At 52.9% G+C, this 15,081-nt stretch overlaps 5 protein-coding genes and 1 non-coding gene across 6 annotated transcripts; 4 read left to right on the top strand and 2 right to left on the bottom strand.

Annotated features, from left to right (window-relative positions):
• Positions 1-1,244: 1,244 nt before the first annotated feature.
• On the top strand, positions 1,245-4,153 carry BABINDRAFT_161233 (uncharacterized protein). Its single transcript, XM_019128708.1, has one exon. The coding sequence runs from the start codon at positions 1,434-1,436 to the stop codon at positions 4,104-4,106; it is 2,673 nt and encodes an 890-aa protein (XP_018985596.1). The 5' UTR covers positions 1,245-1,433; the 3' UTR covers positions 4,107-4,153.
• Positions 4,154-4,573: 420 nt separating this feature from the next.
• On the top strand, positions 4,574-6,293 carry PTH1 (putative phosphatidate cytidylyltransferase). The gene has a single exon (XM_019128707.1). The coding sequence runs from the start codon at positions 4,742-4,744 to the stop codon at positions 6,032-6,034; it is 1,293 nt and encodes a 430-aa protein (XP_018985595.1). The 5' UTR covers positions 4,574-4,741; the 3' UTR covers positions 6,035-6,293.
• A 1,098-nt stretch (positions 6,294-7,391) lies between these two features.
• On the top strand, positions 7,392-7,462 carry BABINDRAFT_t191. Its single transcript has one exon. It is a non-coding gene; the product is annotated as a tRNA-Gly (tRNA).
• A 233-nt stretch (positions 7,463-7,695) lies between these two features.
• Positions 7,696-8,077, bottom strand: BABINDRAFT_131290 (uncharacterized protein). The gene has a single exon (XM_019127044.1). The coding sequence runs from the start codon at positions 7,969-7,971 to the stop codon at positions 7,765-7,767; it is 207 nt and encodes a 68-aa protein (XP_018985594.1). The 5' UTR covers positions 7,972-8,077; the 3' UTR covers positions 7,696-7,764.
• Positions 8,078-8,183: 106 nt separating this feature from the next.
• Positions 8,184-13,193, top strand: TSM1 (Tsm1p; the record flags this gene model as incomplete). The annotated part of the gene is made up of 1 exon (XM_019130441.1): positions 8,184-13,193. One exon carries the CDS (start codon positions 8,184-8,186, stop codon positions 13,191-13,193), a length of 5,010 nt encoding a protein of 1,669 aa, XP_018985593.1.
• Positions 13,194-13,636: 443 nt separating this feature from the next.
• Positions 13,637-14,982, bottom strand: THI4 (thiamine thiazole synthase). The gene has a single exon (XM_019128706.1). It carries the CDS (start codon positions 14,632-14,634, stop codon positions 13,675-13,677), a length of 960 nt encoding a protein of 319 aa, XP_018985592.1. The 5' UTR covers positions 14,635-14,982; the 3' UTR covers positions 13,637-13,674.
• Between the last annotated feature and the right edge of the window lie 99 nt (positions 14,983-15,081).

Below are 15,081 nucleotides of genomic sequence, written 5' to 3'. Positions count from 1 at the left end.
TTAGAACTCTGCAGTATTGGGGTGAGACGTAAACTATGCGCATCTTATCTAACGAGCCCCGCCCTGTATGTTTCACCCTGAATATGCCCTAAAGAGGAAATAGTGACATCGACACTCTAAGAGAACTAAACTCCCAAGTGTAATTATTCCTTGTGTGGGTTAATTAGTGCCCATACATCTGGAATAGTCTAGGAATAGAGTTCGGCACTGCACGAGATAATTTCCTCTATAAGAGCCCTGTCCCGCTTTAAATTTCAGCCATTTTCCGGGCTGCATGCGCCATGGAGAATTTTTTTTTTGGAGGTGACCATAACTGGCCTTGGCTCCTATGCGCACCTGCTGGGGCGAATTATAGGTTTCATGGTTCACAACAATCCCTCCAGCCGTAAGCTTGTCAGAATGCCATCCAACAATCAGACTGAATAAATCCGTACTGAAAAACCAGCTGGCTGTAGCAGCTGACAATTGACTACGGGTTGAGAATTTCTTTTGGTCGCCATGCAGATGAATACGCATGCATGTCCGATTCCATACTGCTGAGTGCGACAGCAACATTGTCCTGAATCTCTGAATCGCGGTTACGAAGAGCCCGGTTAGGCAAGAATATGTCCTGATCGGGAGAAAAACCGCGCGCACGCGTGAAAAGAGACACGTACGTTCCACATTGGTATCCGTCGATGCGTCCATCACATTAAATGCGCCTCTTTCGACAGCTGACAGTGGACCTTGGTCTTACGGGAACATGATTAATCGCAACTGAAATTGTATCCACTACTTTGCTGGCCCCATAACAACGCTACTTGGTGGATCGATGTCCCCGTACTTTTGTGAGCGCATGTGTTCATCTGCAATAGAGTTTAACTTAGATTCTCGACTACGCACGCAGCCATCCACTGTGCAACTGTCTGCCGGCAAACATGTTTCATCTGCTCCTTTCCTAATCAGGATAAGCAGGGGTCTTGGATGTGTCCAAGGCTAAGCAGCACAAAGAAAATAGCCCTGGTATCTCACCGGGGACTGCCAGGAGTCTGCGATCTGCGTTTGCTCGTTGGAAAAAAAAAACAGCGCAGCGTCAAAAAGAAAAAAAAAGTCCAAGCCTCTCCACGCACCTGTCTGCGGGTTCCCCTTTGGGTGCAGGCTATGCGTTGCTGCACATTCCCAAGGCTAAACTAATCTCTTTCATTCGTTTAAGTTGGTGTTTGTGTGACTTGCAGCGACCGAAAAAAGGCGAAGAGGCACCTCCAAAAAACGCAACCACCGTTCTATATATATCAACTTCACTTCCTCTTCCGCACGCGAACAGTTACTGAACCTCTCATTATTCATCTCGCTCCTTATAGTCCCCGGCTACCACACTCGTTTAAACTCAGAACACGCCAGTCTGCCCCATGCCCTAGCGCCTTTTATTTCCTCCATTTTAGTCCCTTAGCACTATGCATCCATCCACACATCTCTCGCCTGTGCCGGTTAGCGCTCGACGGGGTCACCAGCACCGGCGGTCCGCGGCCATCTCCGGCGATTTTGACGTCAACAGCATCTTTCTTCCACCCGTGGCGTGCGACCTGCCAAAAGCCACTCCTGCATTCCCCCGCCAGTCGCCCAGATACAGCGCGGTGTCCAGAACCACCAGCATTGCCGCCAGTGGCGTTCCAGCCTTTAAGTTTGGCGACGACAGCTCCCCCAAGAGCAACTACCACTTCAACTTCAACAATGACGAAGACTTCTCCAACAAAATCACCGAGAGCTTCAACTTCCCCCACTCTTCCCCGTCCTTGTCTCCGTACAACCTGAGTGACGAAACCTTTGCATACCAACAGAACATGTCCACCTCCCCGCCAGCCATCTTTGTTAACGACGACCCGGTTCCTACGCCCCAGGGGCGGAAGATCTTCAGAGGCCGAGACCGCATGCCCCCTTCGAACTTGAGCTCTCCCATTGCCATGGTCTCGGCGCGGAAACCGGCCCGCCGCCTTGGCACCAACGGCAGCACCAAGTTTTTCATGACGGCAGACATCGGTGTTAACGAGGAGAACGTTCCTGACGCGTTGATCGACTTGGACGACATTCTCAGCTTGAGCACGCCCAAGCGCACGGCCCACCGGCGCACGGAATCGGCGCCGGAGTTGGAAAACTTCAATCGCAAGGCCTCGCCGGTCCACCCGAACAACGGCATTTGCTATCCCTCGGTGTTTGACACTCCGCTGAACGAAGACTTCATCTTGGAAGACGTGGAGGAGGAGAGCGAGGAGGAGTTGGAGGCTGCCGGGAAAGCGCCCAGCGCCCTTTACTCAAACTTCAGCGGCAATTCGTCCGTATCGTCCATTGGGTCGACGCTAGTCAACCCCAGCGCCAGCAATTTGGCTCCTCCCGTCAACATCAACCGTCTCACCCAGCAGTCTCGGTTGAAGAACCGCAAGTCCATGCTGCGGTTTGAGGATACCTGGAAGACCAAAGCCAAGGCTAGCGGGATCTACGTGGGGTCGGCCCCGATTACGATCACCAGGGCTCCTGAGGCCAAGCAGTTGGGCCATTCCTCGTCTTTGCCGGCGATGAATGCCAGCAAGTCCAGCCTTGGTAAGCTTATCGAGCCCCTGCTTTCTTCCCCCGCTGGGGAGTCGTTCACCTCCGTCAGCACGTCCAACTCATTCAGTACCCATCCAACACCGGTGTTGCTCAGTACGCCCGCCACAGTCATAGATGACGACGGCCGCGGCACTGACTCATCCGATGCCACGAAGCCAACGGATGACGAGGACGAATACACCATTGAGGGGGACTCCACCATGGTTGACTCCGAGATCACGCCCAAGTTTGTCCCAGTCGCGGCCTTTCCCGAGGCGCTTGAGTTCGGGAAGGCCTCGAAGCAGCAGCTCCACCCGTTCCAGGGGGGCGAGAGTTTTGACGAGCACGTTGCGGTAGGCCAAGTCTCGATTGACTCCTCCACTAGTACGCTCCAGATACCGGCGGTGTATTCGCCCGCCAAACCACCAATCTACTACCATTCATCCAAGCATAACCCCCACCGCAAGTCGTTGGTTTTGCCGGCAGCCGTTGACCTCAGCGGCACTGGAGACTCAGACACCGAGTCGCAGCTTTCGCTAGAGTCGCCCACCAGATCGTCCAAGCACCGCCGGTCCGCCCTGAGAGTATCCCTTGTGAGCTCCGTCGGCGCCGGGTCGTTGTATAACTCGTCTGGTGTGGGTTCTTCCGCTAGACAGAGGCCGGTTTCGGCCTGCTTTTCGCTTTCTGAGGACATTGCGGGTGTGATTGACTTTGACGCAGAACAGCAGAAGCATTTGCACATGCGGAAAGAGAAGATGAAGAACCATGGGCGGTCAAAGTCTGCCGCCCTTTTCCTTGCGCCAGAGAAGGAAGTGCTGTCTCCAAAGAAGTCTCCCAAGGAATCAAACTTCATGAATCACATCAAGTTTTACAAGTCCGCCAGTGCGGCCGAGACGGTCCTGGCCAACCCCTCTCCTTCCTTCAGGCTTGGTCCCTTCCAGAAACGCAAGGAAAGGAGCAAGTCGGTGTTGTTACCAACCACCAAGACCAACAGGCTCTCTCCTGAGCTTGTAGTTATGTCATCGGACTCGTCGTCGTCATTTGGCAGCAACGCCGTGGTCATTTCCGGCAACGGGTCGTTTTTGACCCCCACGTCTAGCAAGAGAGACGAGAACTCTGATGCCAGAGAGAGAAACAGCAAGCTGGGCTCGGCACCCGCGCCGGAAATCACCCACAAGGCGTCTTCTTCTCCGCTATCCACGCGTTCGTTAGCGGTTCCCCTGGAGATTACCCGGTCGCAGAGCCCGCAGAAGAAGAAAAAGTTCTTTCCGGACATTTCCAGCACCAAGAACCACTTGCGCCGCGGCAGCGTGAACCGGCTTTTGCCGAACGAGGTCATGCTGAACCTGAGACACAACCGCCTGTTTGGGTCGTTACTGATGGTAAACTTGCGGTCGTCGGTTCGCTTGGACCTTGATAACTACGATGATACTTCCAGCGTCGTGGCAAGCATTAACACGGAGAGAGAGAGCGTCATGGATGATGCCAAGCTGCGAAATTCGCGCAAGACTCCGCGGATTATCAGCTGGATCCGTCGCAGGTGAGGGGACCAGTTGATGAGATATTATTCATACATGCATATTTTGGTTTACAGAATTGTAGAAAGCGTAGATTCGGGGATTGAGATAACCGCTGACGGCTAATCCTAGCATAATTGCGAAGGTGAAAGTGCCAGATCGGTAGTGAGAACCGTAGTGGGAGCTGTACCGTGGCATTCAAAAACCAAGCCTATTACCCCTGAACCACATGTATTTGAAGGTGTCTAGATTCATAGGCCGTTCAGTAGAAATACCGGAGCATAATTCCGGGTCAGTGAATCTCTCAGTCCAAAAGGTAGCACCTATAAACAGTATAATGTCTTCTCGTTAAAATAACCTAATCAGAACGTGAGTTGTCCAGCTCTCTACACGTGATGCATACCCGGGAAATGCATGTGCCAAAAACGGAGATTCCTGTATAGGGCGAAAAATATAAGTGGTTGGTGGCTTTTTTTTTATATGCTGGACCTGGTACACCCTTACTTACCTAACCTGCTTCTCTTGGTGATAGAGGAAACAACTCGAATTACCGATTTCTGCGATTCTTGTGGCCACGTTCATTCCCCTCACCGCTGCTCTATTTCCATTGAACCAAGCACAACGTGCATACCCCCACCTTTCATCGCATTTTCCACGGCTCTATGAGACTCCAACCCCCCAGTTCAGTGAGACACTTTTCCCGCTCGTCAATCTGCCGTTTACAGCCTAATGAGGTGCCAGTAGATCCTTATAGGGCCCACATCCACACGCCGCCCTCGTCACCGTTCCACTACAAACGGTTCCGCACACTAAACGACCTTCCGTCGGTCGATTTCGCGTCCAACCAGCACATTCCCGCGGGAAACGAACAAGCCCTATCGGCGACCCTCAGCCAGTTTAACGCACCTATCAGATATGCCTTGGGATACGGCAGTGGGGTGTTTGAACAGGCGGGTTACTCGGCGTCGGACAAGAAGCCCCAGATTGACATGATCTTTGCGGTGACGTATCCCAGCCACTTCCACCTGCTCAACCTTAACCAGTTTGCCGAGCACTACTCGGGCTTGCGTGTGTGTGGCTCCGACATGGTTGCATGGATCCAGGAGACGGCCGCGGGCATGTACTTCAACCCGTTTGTGGAGATGAACAGCCAGGTGATCAAGTATGGGGTCGTTAGCGTGGAGCGCGTATGCCTGGATTTGGAGAACTGGGACAGCTTGTACATTGCTGGACGCTTGCATAAGCCGGTGAAGGTGTTGCGGGACGACCCACGCATCCGCTTTGTCAACCAGTTTAACCTCCGGAGTGTGATTAACCTCTCGATGATGTTGAATAGCAAGAAGAAGGCGTTCACGGAAGGTGATTTGTACCGCACCATTACTGGTATTTCGTACAAGGGTGACCCCAGAGTGAGACTCGGCGGAGAGAACCCCAATAAAATCGGGAACATTGTCTCTGGACAATACGAGAACTTCAGGTTGTTGTACAGTCCGTTGCTCTTGGACGCTTCTAGTAACCAATCATTGCAGATTGTGAATGAGGTGGATACTGCCGTTTCGGGAGCGAAGGAATACCACTTTGAGCAGAATGAGGACCCCAAGGCCCGCGCCTTGTTGCTCCAGACATTGCCGCTTTCCTTCCGCCGCCGCCTATACGCGCTCTACGCCTCCAAATACGGTGCCGAGTTGGCTGCCGATGAGATTGCTCAGCGAGTGTTGCTGCTCACATCTACAAGCTCTACTACTACATATACCGCAGACAGCTGCTCGGGGTTCGCGTTGGCGATCGCCCAGGACAAGAACTTGGTCAAGGCGTTGAACAAGGCGATTATTAGCACCGTCTCCGGCCCAGCGCTCGGGCAGATGGTGAAGGGTATTGTGAGTGCGGGAATCGTCAGAAGCGCGAAGTACGCATGGGACAAGAAGGTCAAGAACTGGCAGGCCAAAAAAGCGTAGACGTATTGCTTAGATGGGAAAATACAGTATAGGTAATTAGTTCTAAGGCTGTAGACCGTTGTAAAATCAGCTTGAGTGGAGGGTAAACATTTGGTTGCAGTTCGGTGTACACAGCATATGCGGGGATACACGGTATCGCGGGTTTCCAGCTAAAAGAGAGTGCGACTAGTTTAGTATCTTTTCGAAAGAATTAGGTCCGAGTTCCATATAAGGCTAACTAGGTCTGGATTGGTCTGAGGCTGCGCATGATCTCAGTCTGGAACGAGGACTATTCAAAGAATAGAGTGCATACGGCAATTTTAAGGGGACGTCTGCATTTCTGTATAAACAAATTAAAGTTGAATATAGTCACGTTGTAAGATAAAGCGCACGTACTAGGTGTAGGCCTAAGACTCTCAATTTATCTCAAATCTACCCCGATACCAGGGCCTGATACATTTAAAAGTAAATACGTCGGTGGCGACGATCTAAATTAATCCATGATGCATCTATTTATAGCAATGTATTACCCTGGCCCTGGTCTCTTGAGTATATTAATGGGATATGCAACAATTGCTCCACCGTAGGCATCTATCTCGCATTAACGCACCACCAAGATATAAAGTAGGGATAAGCCACAACGTATTCTGTTGACTGGTGATAGCTAGTATCCACCATACGTCACCACACGCGATGGTGCATTATGTGACCCCTTTTTCTGAATGGTTCAAATGCTAGGGATAAAGGTCTGAGCTTTGTCGAGGTTGTTGGATTAGTTGCTAGGTAGGGATTCTTTCCTGGTGATTTCGTCGATCTCGGTGATCTCGTTTGGCTTGAGCGAAGTGGAGTGAGATACTAAAACAAGGCGGAAGGAAAGCCGACGTGGTCGAGAAGAGCTTAGGGTCACTCATTTTTATAAAGCGCATGGCTTGGCAAAATCCGAATGCACTGCTCGTAGAGCTCCAAACACGAATCGATGTCTAGCAGCCCCCGACATAGCGTGGTACACCGTCGAAAGGTCCCTCCACCCCTCGGCCACTATGAGACAGAATATTGCAGTATCTACCTGGTACTAAGAAGAATGTTATAGTTGTTTGCTTTACTAGCGTATTAAACACAATCCTAAGGAGCGTGAAATCAAAGGGTTGCATGATGGCTTAAGTCTTTTTATAAGTGGTTGGTGACTTATATAGTATTATTTTAACCGGATGGTTTGCCTGTATTTTGGGGCCAAGTAGATTAGTCAAATCTCTCAGCTACCAATGAATAGCGTAACCGATTATAGAATGTTGGTCAACACGTTTGAACCACATACGACTTAAACAAGAATATGAGAGTCAGTAAGGTCTTGGAGGATTATTGACGGTTAGAAAAAACGGCGCCAGTGGTTTAGTGGTAAAATCCAACGTTGCCATCGTTGGGCCCCCGGTTCGATTCCGGGCTGGCGCAGTCTTTTTCACTCGTTATTATATTGAAGAGACTCAGAGTTAATTACGGGGACTTTTAGTCAATAATAGGCAGAGTGAGCTGGAGATTGCGACATTGCTGATGAAAGTCAACAGGTGGAGAGTGATTCTGGCAGCCATCGAATCAACCATTGGTTGTCACGTTTAAATAACAAATCGCCACCTGATAGAAAATATTCAACATAACATTGGCATTTTCCATAACTGAGTACTATTCCTTACACAAGAAGGTACACGACTGGCTGGGTATAAACCACAAGATCCCCTTTACAAACATCTAACCGTTTAAAGCGAGCTTATAAACGTACAAGGATTTGAGATACATACTAGTATATTATAATAAACATACCAGCCCACAACTAAATGCGCTCTTGGCCATACGCTGGTGTTTGCAACCAAGCTCATAAGTATGGCTAAAACTGTGCACAGATAAAGCATCTCACGAATATGAAGAATAATACCAGAATCACTACTTCCTCTCACCTTTACCATTCATAATAGTATATAATTATCGCATTAATATCAATTCGGTGTAACCATTCATTGAGCATATTCAAGCTTTTCTTACGGTTGGGCACTGGGGTAAACAGCCCAGGCGAACGTTTTGGTTACGCGTGCGCGAACCGCAAACCACCTCCATCAAAAAAAACATCAAAACGCCATCTTCATTACACTCTCACCTTTCGTTTCCAAACCCATTCGGCATGCACACAACGCCGCGCAGACCCAAGGGCTTCACCGTGGACCTCTCCACGCAGCCGTTCCGTGTCGCGCACCAGAAAATCGCGGTGGATCTCGACCTCGCGCGCAACACGCTCGCGGGCTTTACGGAAATCACCGTGATCCCCACGGACCCGCACCTCAAGAACATCAAGCTCGACTGCCGCGGGCTCGCGGTCAAAAACGTATGGGTCAACAATCGCAAAACGTCGTTCCGCCACGCGGACCAGCTCAACATCTTCCGTGACGACCTCCACTTCGAGCAGCCCGCCGCGCGCGCACCCGAAACGTACACGTACTTCGGGCCCAATTCGCGACACATTGGCATTCACCAGCACCAGCTCGTCAAGACGCGTCTCCACTACCTCTTCCAGGAAGGCAACACCGAAGAGCTCACGGTGGTCATGCCCGAACGGCTCAAGATCACGCTCCGCGACTCCGCGCAGTTCAGCTCGTTGACGCCCATGCGCGACTCACCACGCACGCCACAGACCGGCGAATACATATACACGCCGCTCACCGTGAAGGTCGAGTACGCGTGCCATAACCCCAAGACGGGGCTCAATTTCATCTCAGGCGAGCTCTCTGCGAGACCGCGAGCGCAGTGGCATGCGTACACGACGAACTCGGAGTACAACATTGCGACATCGTCATGGGTGCCGTGTGTGGACAATCTCTGGGAGCGATGCACATGGCTGGTGGAAATTGCTATTCCAAGGACGGTTATGGATATCGGTACGAGCGCGCGCGCCAGCGAAACGAGTGCGAATATTAGCCGAGGGGATCGGGCAAGTGCGCGCTCGCACGCTCGTGGCAGCGCCCGCACAGCCTCGGAGGAAGCGGCGACCCTCACCTCTGACGAGGTTTTAGAGGTTTCCGACGAAGACGACAACTGGGAACTCATCCTCTGTTGCGGCGATCACCACGCCAAGGAAACCCCCCACGCGGACCTCTCTAAAAAGCTCGTCAGTTGGCAGCTCTTCAGCCCCGTCGCCGCGCACCACGTGGGCTGGGCTGTCGGCCCGTTCAACGCCATCTCTTTCCCGTCCCTTAACGAGGATGAAACCGATGACAAAGATGCCGGCTCGGTTCCCGCCACCATCTACTGTCTCCCCGAGGCGAGCGAAGCAGCCCTCAACACGTGCGTGTTTATGAGCAAGGCCATTGACTTCTTTTCCAAGGAGTTTGGCTCGTTTCCGTTCTCATCCTACGCGGTCTGCTTTGTAGCGGAGCCTGCGTGCGAATCGGCCGCGTTTGCGGGGCTCTCCGTCGTCTCTGACAAGGTCCTTTACACCCCAGACCTCCTCGAGCCGATGTTTCCCTCCACCGAAACGCTTCTCCACACGCTCACGAACCAGTGGTCGGGGGTCAACTTGGTGCCGCGCACCAGCGACGATATCTGGGTGGTGATCGGGATCTCACACTATATGAGCCTCCAGTACATCCGCCAGCTCATGGGCCAGAACGAGTACAAGTTCCGGGTCAAGCGGCAGGCGGACCAGATCTGTGAGGAGGACGTGGGGAAACGGCCGCTTGCGGACCAGTTCTGGAGCTATCCCTTGAGCGACAAAGACTTTGGTTTCCTCAAGCTTAAGGCGCCGATTGTGTTGTTCATCCTCGACAAACGGATGACCAAGACGGACAAATCGTTCGGGCTCTCGCGCGCGTTGCCCAAATTGTTTCTCCAGGCGATGCTGGGCGACCTCCCCAACGGCTCGCTCTCGACTGCACATTTCCAGCACATTTGTGAGAAGGTTGCACACCACAAGATGGAGGCGTTCTTCCGCCAGTGGGTGTATCGTGCGGGGGTCCCTGTATTCCAGGTGTCGCAGAAGTTTAATAAAAAGCGGATGTTCATCGAGATGACGATCAAGCAGGTGCAGGCGATGGACGCGACGGAGGGACATAGCCACTTTGCAACGTTTTTGCGCGACGCCGTCGCGCACATCGAAGACGAGCACGTATACCCGGTACAGCCGGTCTTCACGGGGCCGATGACGATCCGGATCCACGAGGCGGATGGGACGCCATATGAGCACATTGTGGACTTGAAGGAGGGCACGACCAAGTTGGACATCCAGTATAACACCAAGTACCGGCGGACCAAGAAGCTGCACAAGGAGTTGTCGCGCGACGCGCGCGTAAAGGCGGCCGCACGCGAAGACACGCGTGGTGAGGCGCGTGACCCGGACGCTGCGCTCTTTGATGAACACGGCAATGTGATCCACCGCTTAGGTGACGTGCTCCTGCTGCCCGCAGAGTGCCGTGAATGGGGCCTTGTGGAGTGGCCCAAGGAGGAAGAGGAGCGCATGGCTAACGAAGCGTTCGAGTGGATTCGCGTGGATGCTGACTTTGAGTGGATCTGCAAAACCGCGGTCGCACAGCCGGAGTACATGTTCGCGTCGCAGCTCCAGCAGGACCGCGACGTGGAGGCGCAATTCGACGCGCTCCGGTTTTTCCGTGAGCGCAAGCCCAGTACGTTATTCGCGACGCTTCTCACGCGCACGGTAATGGATACACGCTACTACTACGCGATCCGCACAGAAGCCGCGCGCACACTTGCGGGCTATGCAAAGGAAGAGAACGGCTATCTCGGGCTCCGGTTTCTCCTCCACATCTTCCGGGCGCGCTTCTGTTTTCGAGACAGCGACATTCCCATGACCAATGACTTTACAGATTTTTCCGACTTTTGGTTGAAGAAACAGGTTCCGGGCTACCTTGCGCTGATCAAGGACAACCAGGGCAACTGTCCCAACGAGGTCAAGTGTTTCCTTCTCTCGTTGCTTCGCTATAACGACAACATCAGTAATCCGTTCAACGACTGCTTCTACGTTGCGGACTTGATCCGCGCACTCGCGACATCTATTGCGAACCCGTACCACGCGCGTGCAGCTGATGCGTGCGATGACCACTTCGCCGAGATTCTCGCTGAAATCAACCGCATGCGCGAGCTCGATATCCTCCTCCCGTCCTACCAGAAGATTATCTCGCTTACCGCCCTCACCGAGAAGCTCAAGCTCGCGCGCCACGGCCACATCAAGCTCCCGTTCGCAGAGCTACTCCACTTCACCCAGCCCACGTTCGATGATGCTATCCGCCTCGTCGCGTTTGAGGCGCTTTTGTCGCTTGGCGCGTTGAAGAACGCCGCGGTTCTCCGCTACTTCTTTGTCACGGCCTTCGGTGAGGCCGCATCGCCGTACTTTCGCGCACGTCTCGTCGACGCGTTTGTGACGTCTATTGGCATGGCCGCGGTCCATGGTACCCCCCTGATGCTTGACGACCCTGAGTTCCACGCGCCCGCAGCCCGGGACCCGGACAAGGATTCCAATGTGGGCAGCTTGATCGTGGTTGAGGATGGCGCGCAGGCCGAGTTGAGTGCGCGCCGTGACGCACACGCGCGCGCTACGCTCGACGGGTCGATTGAGATTCTTCGCCGTGACTACGCACGCGGCCGGGGTCTCCGCAAGTTTTTGTGGAAGTGCTTGCATACCACGATGCTTTCTCTTCGAGAGAAGCGCGACTTGTTTGGCGTATGCCAGGTGTTGTACAGGTCCGTAGACTCGTTTACGATCAGCTTGGGCATTCCGAACGTTGAAGCGAAGGATTTGATGAAGAAAATCGTGGCGAAGGACTTGGGCGGGGGGAAGGTGGTGGTGCGCCGCGAGGGGCGGTTCAAGATCCAGTTATTTACCAAGTTGGTGAAGCCGAAAGAGAAGCTTGTGTTAAGTTTGGGCAAGGGTGAGACAAATCCGGGGGCTGAGAAACTGGCAATCACCGAAGCGATCCCGGCCCTGTCGGTTACTCCACTGTCAGCCTTTGTACCCACAGACGCCAGCGCCACTCCCGATGCCAAGTCTGAGCCTAAGATCAAGTTCAAATTGGGCGTCAAGAAGGCAGCCGAACCCGTGGTGTCTGAGATGAAGGAGGATTCTCCCGGAGTTGAAGAGCCCAAGTCGGAAACGGTTGAGCTCTCAGCCGTTATAAAGTCACTGAGGGAGAAAAAGCCGGCCAGAGAGTCTAAAAGGACCAAGACGCAGAAAGTGGAGTTAGCTCTGGAAACCCCGAACGCCGATGGGGCATTTGAGCTGGCAACGCCGGTGAGGATGTTGGAGCCAAAGGAGAGCCATAAGGAGTCAGCTGAGAGGAAGGAGCCTGCCCTTGAGCTCGGACCGGCTGTACTAGCGACCAGTAAACTGGTTGAATCGCCAAAGAAAGTACAGGATTCCTCCAAAGCACTTGTCCCGCTTGTCCTGTTCAGCAAGAAGTTCCGCCGATTTGACGTTGTGTTCAAGCTTCTGGCACAGAAGTTGGCGTCGGTTACTGATAAACGTCCGATGGTGCTGTCAGAAATTCTCAGATCTCTGCCAGGTGAGCTCCGCTATGTAAAGCTCAGCCTCAGAGAAAAGAAGGTGACCGTCTCTACCGAGCTGTTTAGGCCAAAAACAGAACCAAAAACAGAGACCCGCGTGAGCGTGGTGACGTTGAAGACCCGAAAGCCAGAAAAGTGGGAGGTGGATCCGTTGCCTGAGAAACCTTTGTCGCGTAAGGTTTCGCCCGAGGTTTCGCCTGAGGCCTTACCTCTTCCAAAGAAAATCAAGCTTGGGTTCAAGATCAAGGCTCCGGTTATGGTAGACGGCGACAACGTTCTGGCGTTATCCAAGGCCACCCCCACACCTTCACCGCCACCACCCTCGGGATCTCCACCGCCGCCGCCGCCCTCCAACGGAACCAAACCACCCCCTGCTGGACCTCCACCTCCGCCACCGCCGCCAGGTGTTGCCCCACCGAAGTCAAAATCGCCCACCAGCGGCTCAGAAAGCCCGGAGGGTGACACCTTTAGAACGAAGACCAAGAAGGCCAGTTTTCGGCCTTCAGTGGGGTACGATGACGACAGACGTGGATCTCGCTCGCCTACGCCGACTGGAATGGACCATCCGAGAGAGAAGAGAAAAGGTTTATTGGAGCCACGGCGGGACGGGAAGACTGGTAGATAGCAGGTTTATGTTTTCGATGTTTAGGGACTTACTTCCATGCCTGAATCTGGCCAATTCAAGATACAGAGAACTGGTCAGTTTTCTGTATGCTTCATTTTAGAGAAGTAGGACCGCGCCCTGAATCGTTGTATGTCTCGGTCTGTAATATTATAACAGCACATTAGGTTAAACTGTAGCTTGCATATCCCAAACTTCGATCTATCCCTATTTACCAAAACTACAACTCGTTATATGACAAACACAAGACCTACGAGTCCTTTTTCTCTGAAAGCAACGCGAATATCTCACACCTGGAACTTTTAGTGAGCTTGTTATCACTTACGAGGTTGTGGCTAGACTAGATACAGTATTCCTTGCATATCTGGACTAGGAAGCTCCCAGAAGCAGTCTCTTACGTCAAGATTTGTTCCGCAAGCCTCTCCTACAATTGTTTATACGAAAATGTGATATTAGCCAAAAAAAAAAAACCCCACACCTAGCCTTAACCGTGGTACTCGTTCTGCTTCTTTCTCTCCTCATACACTCTGAGCACCTCTTCGGCAGCCTTGACGCCGGAAAGTGCCATGGCACCAAAGGTTGGCCCCATTCTGTTGGAACCATCCACCTCGGCAATCTCCATACCCGCAATAACTAAGCCAGGACACACCTCTCTGGTGCCCTTGACGATCGCGTCTTCGGCGGTGTTCATATCAAGACCTCTCATCCCACCCAACTTTGGCAAGCCACCAATGGCATGGGCTCTCTTGGCGGAGAAAGCACCGAACGGACCGTCGTGACCAGACGAGGAAAGGACAACCGAGGCGTTGATGGTGTTAGGGTCCATGCAGGAGTGGTCGTCGTGGTGCATGGTAACCAATGTCCAGTTTGTGACAACACCAGCAACACGCAACTCACCGGTGGCGGGGTCGCGACGGGTGATGAGATCCTCCACAGCGGTAGCGTTGAACAACTTGACGTTAGGGAAGTTCAACACCTTTGAAAGCAAGGTGGACATGAACAAAGCGGCGTGCTTGACTACAACGTAGTCGCCTTCGTCGTCATACGCAACGCCAATCTCATTGAGGAATGCATCCGCTGGCTTACGCAACACCATGGCGGAGAATAACTGCCCGCCCAACCAGCATCCACCACCAGGAGAGACATTGGCTTCGATCACAGCAATCTTAAGGTCTGGTCGGGTCTTGGCAAGAACGTAGACCGCAGATAAACCGGCAGAGCCAGCACCCACAACCACAATATCAGACTCGGCGTACTTGTCCAAGTCTGCAAAGTAGCGCTTGGTCATGGCACGGGAGACGATCGATTCACGGATTGGGGCAAACTTGAAGTTTTCCCAGTCACCGAATTGGTCAAGACAGGTGGATGGAGCCGGGCTTCCGGAGAGATGGATCACCCGGGGGGATTCTTGGACAAGGGTTTCGATTTGGGTAGGAGGAGCCATTTTAGAAGGAGCTGTGTGTGGTTTGGAGGGAAGGATGGTAAAAGTTACCGGACGGGGACGTTTATATACCCGTGAGGGCGGGCGGGTTGCTCCCGGTGTTGTAATTTGTAACGCGCGCTTTATAACAGGCGTGTAAAAGTCATCCGACCCCCCCTCAAGTGTGGGAGGTGCTTGCTCAGAGTATATGCGATGAGCTTAAGTGGCAAGTTCTCTTTAACGTGGTGCAGTATGCGACTATCTCGCATTTTCCTCCGTGGTGCATGTCTGCCTCGCATATGCACAGCCGGCCGAGGGGAACGAAGCGGTGAAACGCAATGTGACGTGAAGGTCATTGGAGGGGCGAGGTGCCAGGCCTCGGATCTATTAGATGGTTATTAGGCTAACGGATCTAGCTTCCCCGTAGGAAGCCACTGTCAAACAGGGGCACGACTATGCGCTTAACCAGGC

The sequence above is a fragment of the Babjeviella inositovora genome (assembly GCF_001661335.1).
Source record: "Babjeviella inositovora NRRL Y-12698 unplaced genomic scaffold BABINscaffold_5, whole genome shotgun sequence".
In the NCBI taxonomy this organism is placed as follows: Eukaryota; Fungi; Ascomycota; class Pichiomycetes; order Serinales; genus Babjeviella; species Babjeviella inositovora.
This window is presented reverse-complemented; position numbering and strand designations above follow the sequence as displayed.

Bases quoted from the DNA above. Each gene is read 5' to 3' on its own strand.
- BABINDRAFT_161233 (XM_019128708.1), top strand. From the start codon at position 1,434: ATGCATCCATCCACACATCTCTCGCCTGTGCCGGTTAGCGCTCGACGG.
- PTH1 (XM_019128707.1), top strand. From the start codon at position 4,742: ATGAGACTCCAACCCCCCAGTTCAGTGAGACACTTTTCCCGCTCGTCA.
- BABINDRAFT_131290 (XM_019127044.1), bottom strand. From the start codon at position 7,971: ATGGTAAAGGTGAGAGGAAGTAGTGATTCTGGTATTATTCTTCATATT.
- THI4 (XM_019128706.1), bottom strand. From the start codon at position 14,634: ATGGCTCCTCCTACCCAAATCGAAACCCTTGTCCAAGAATCCCCCCGG.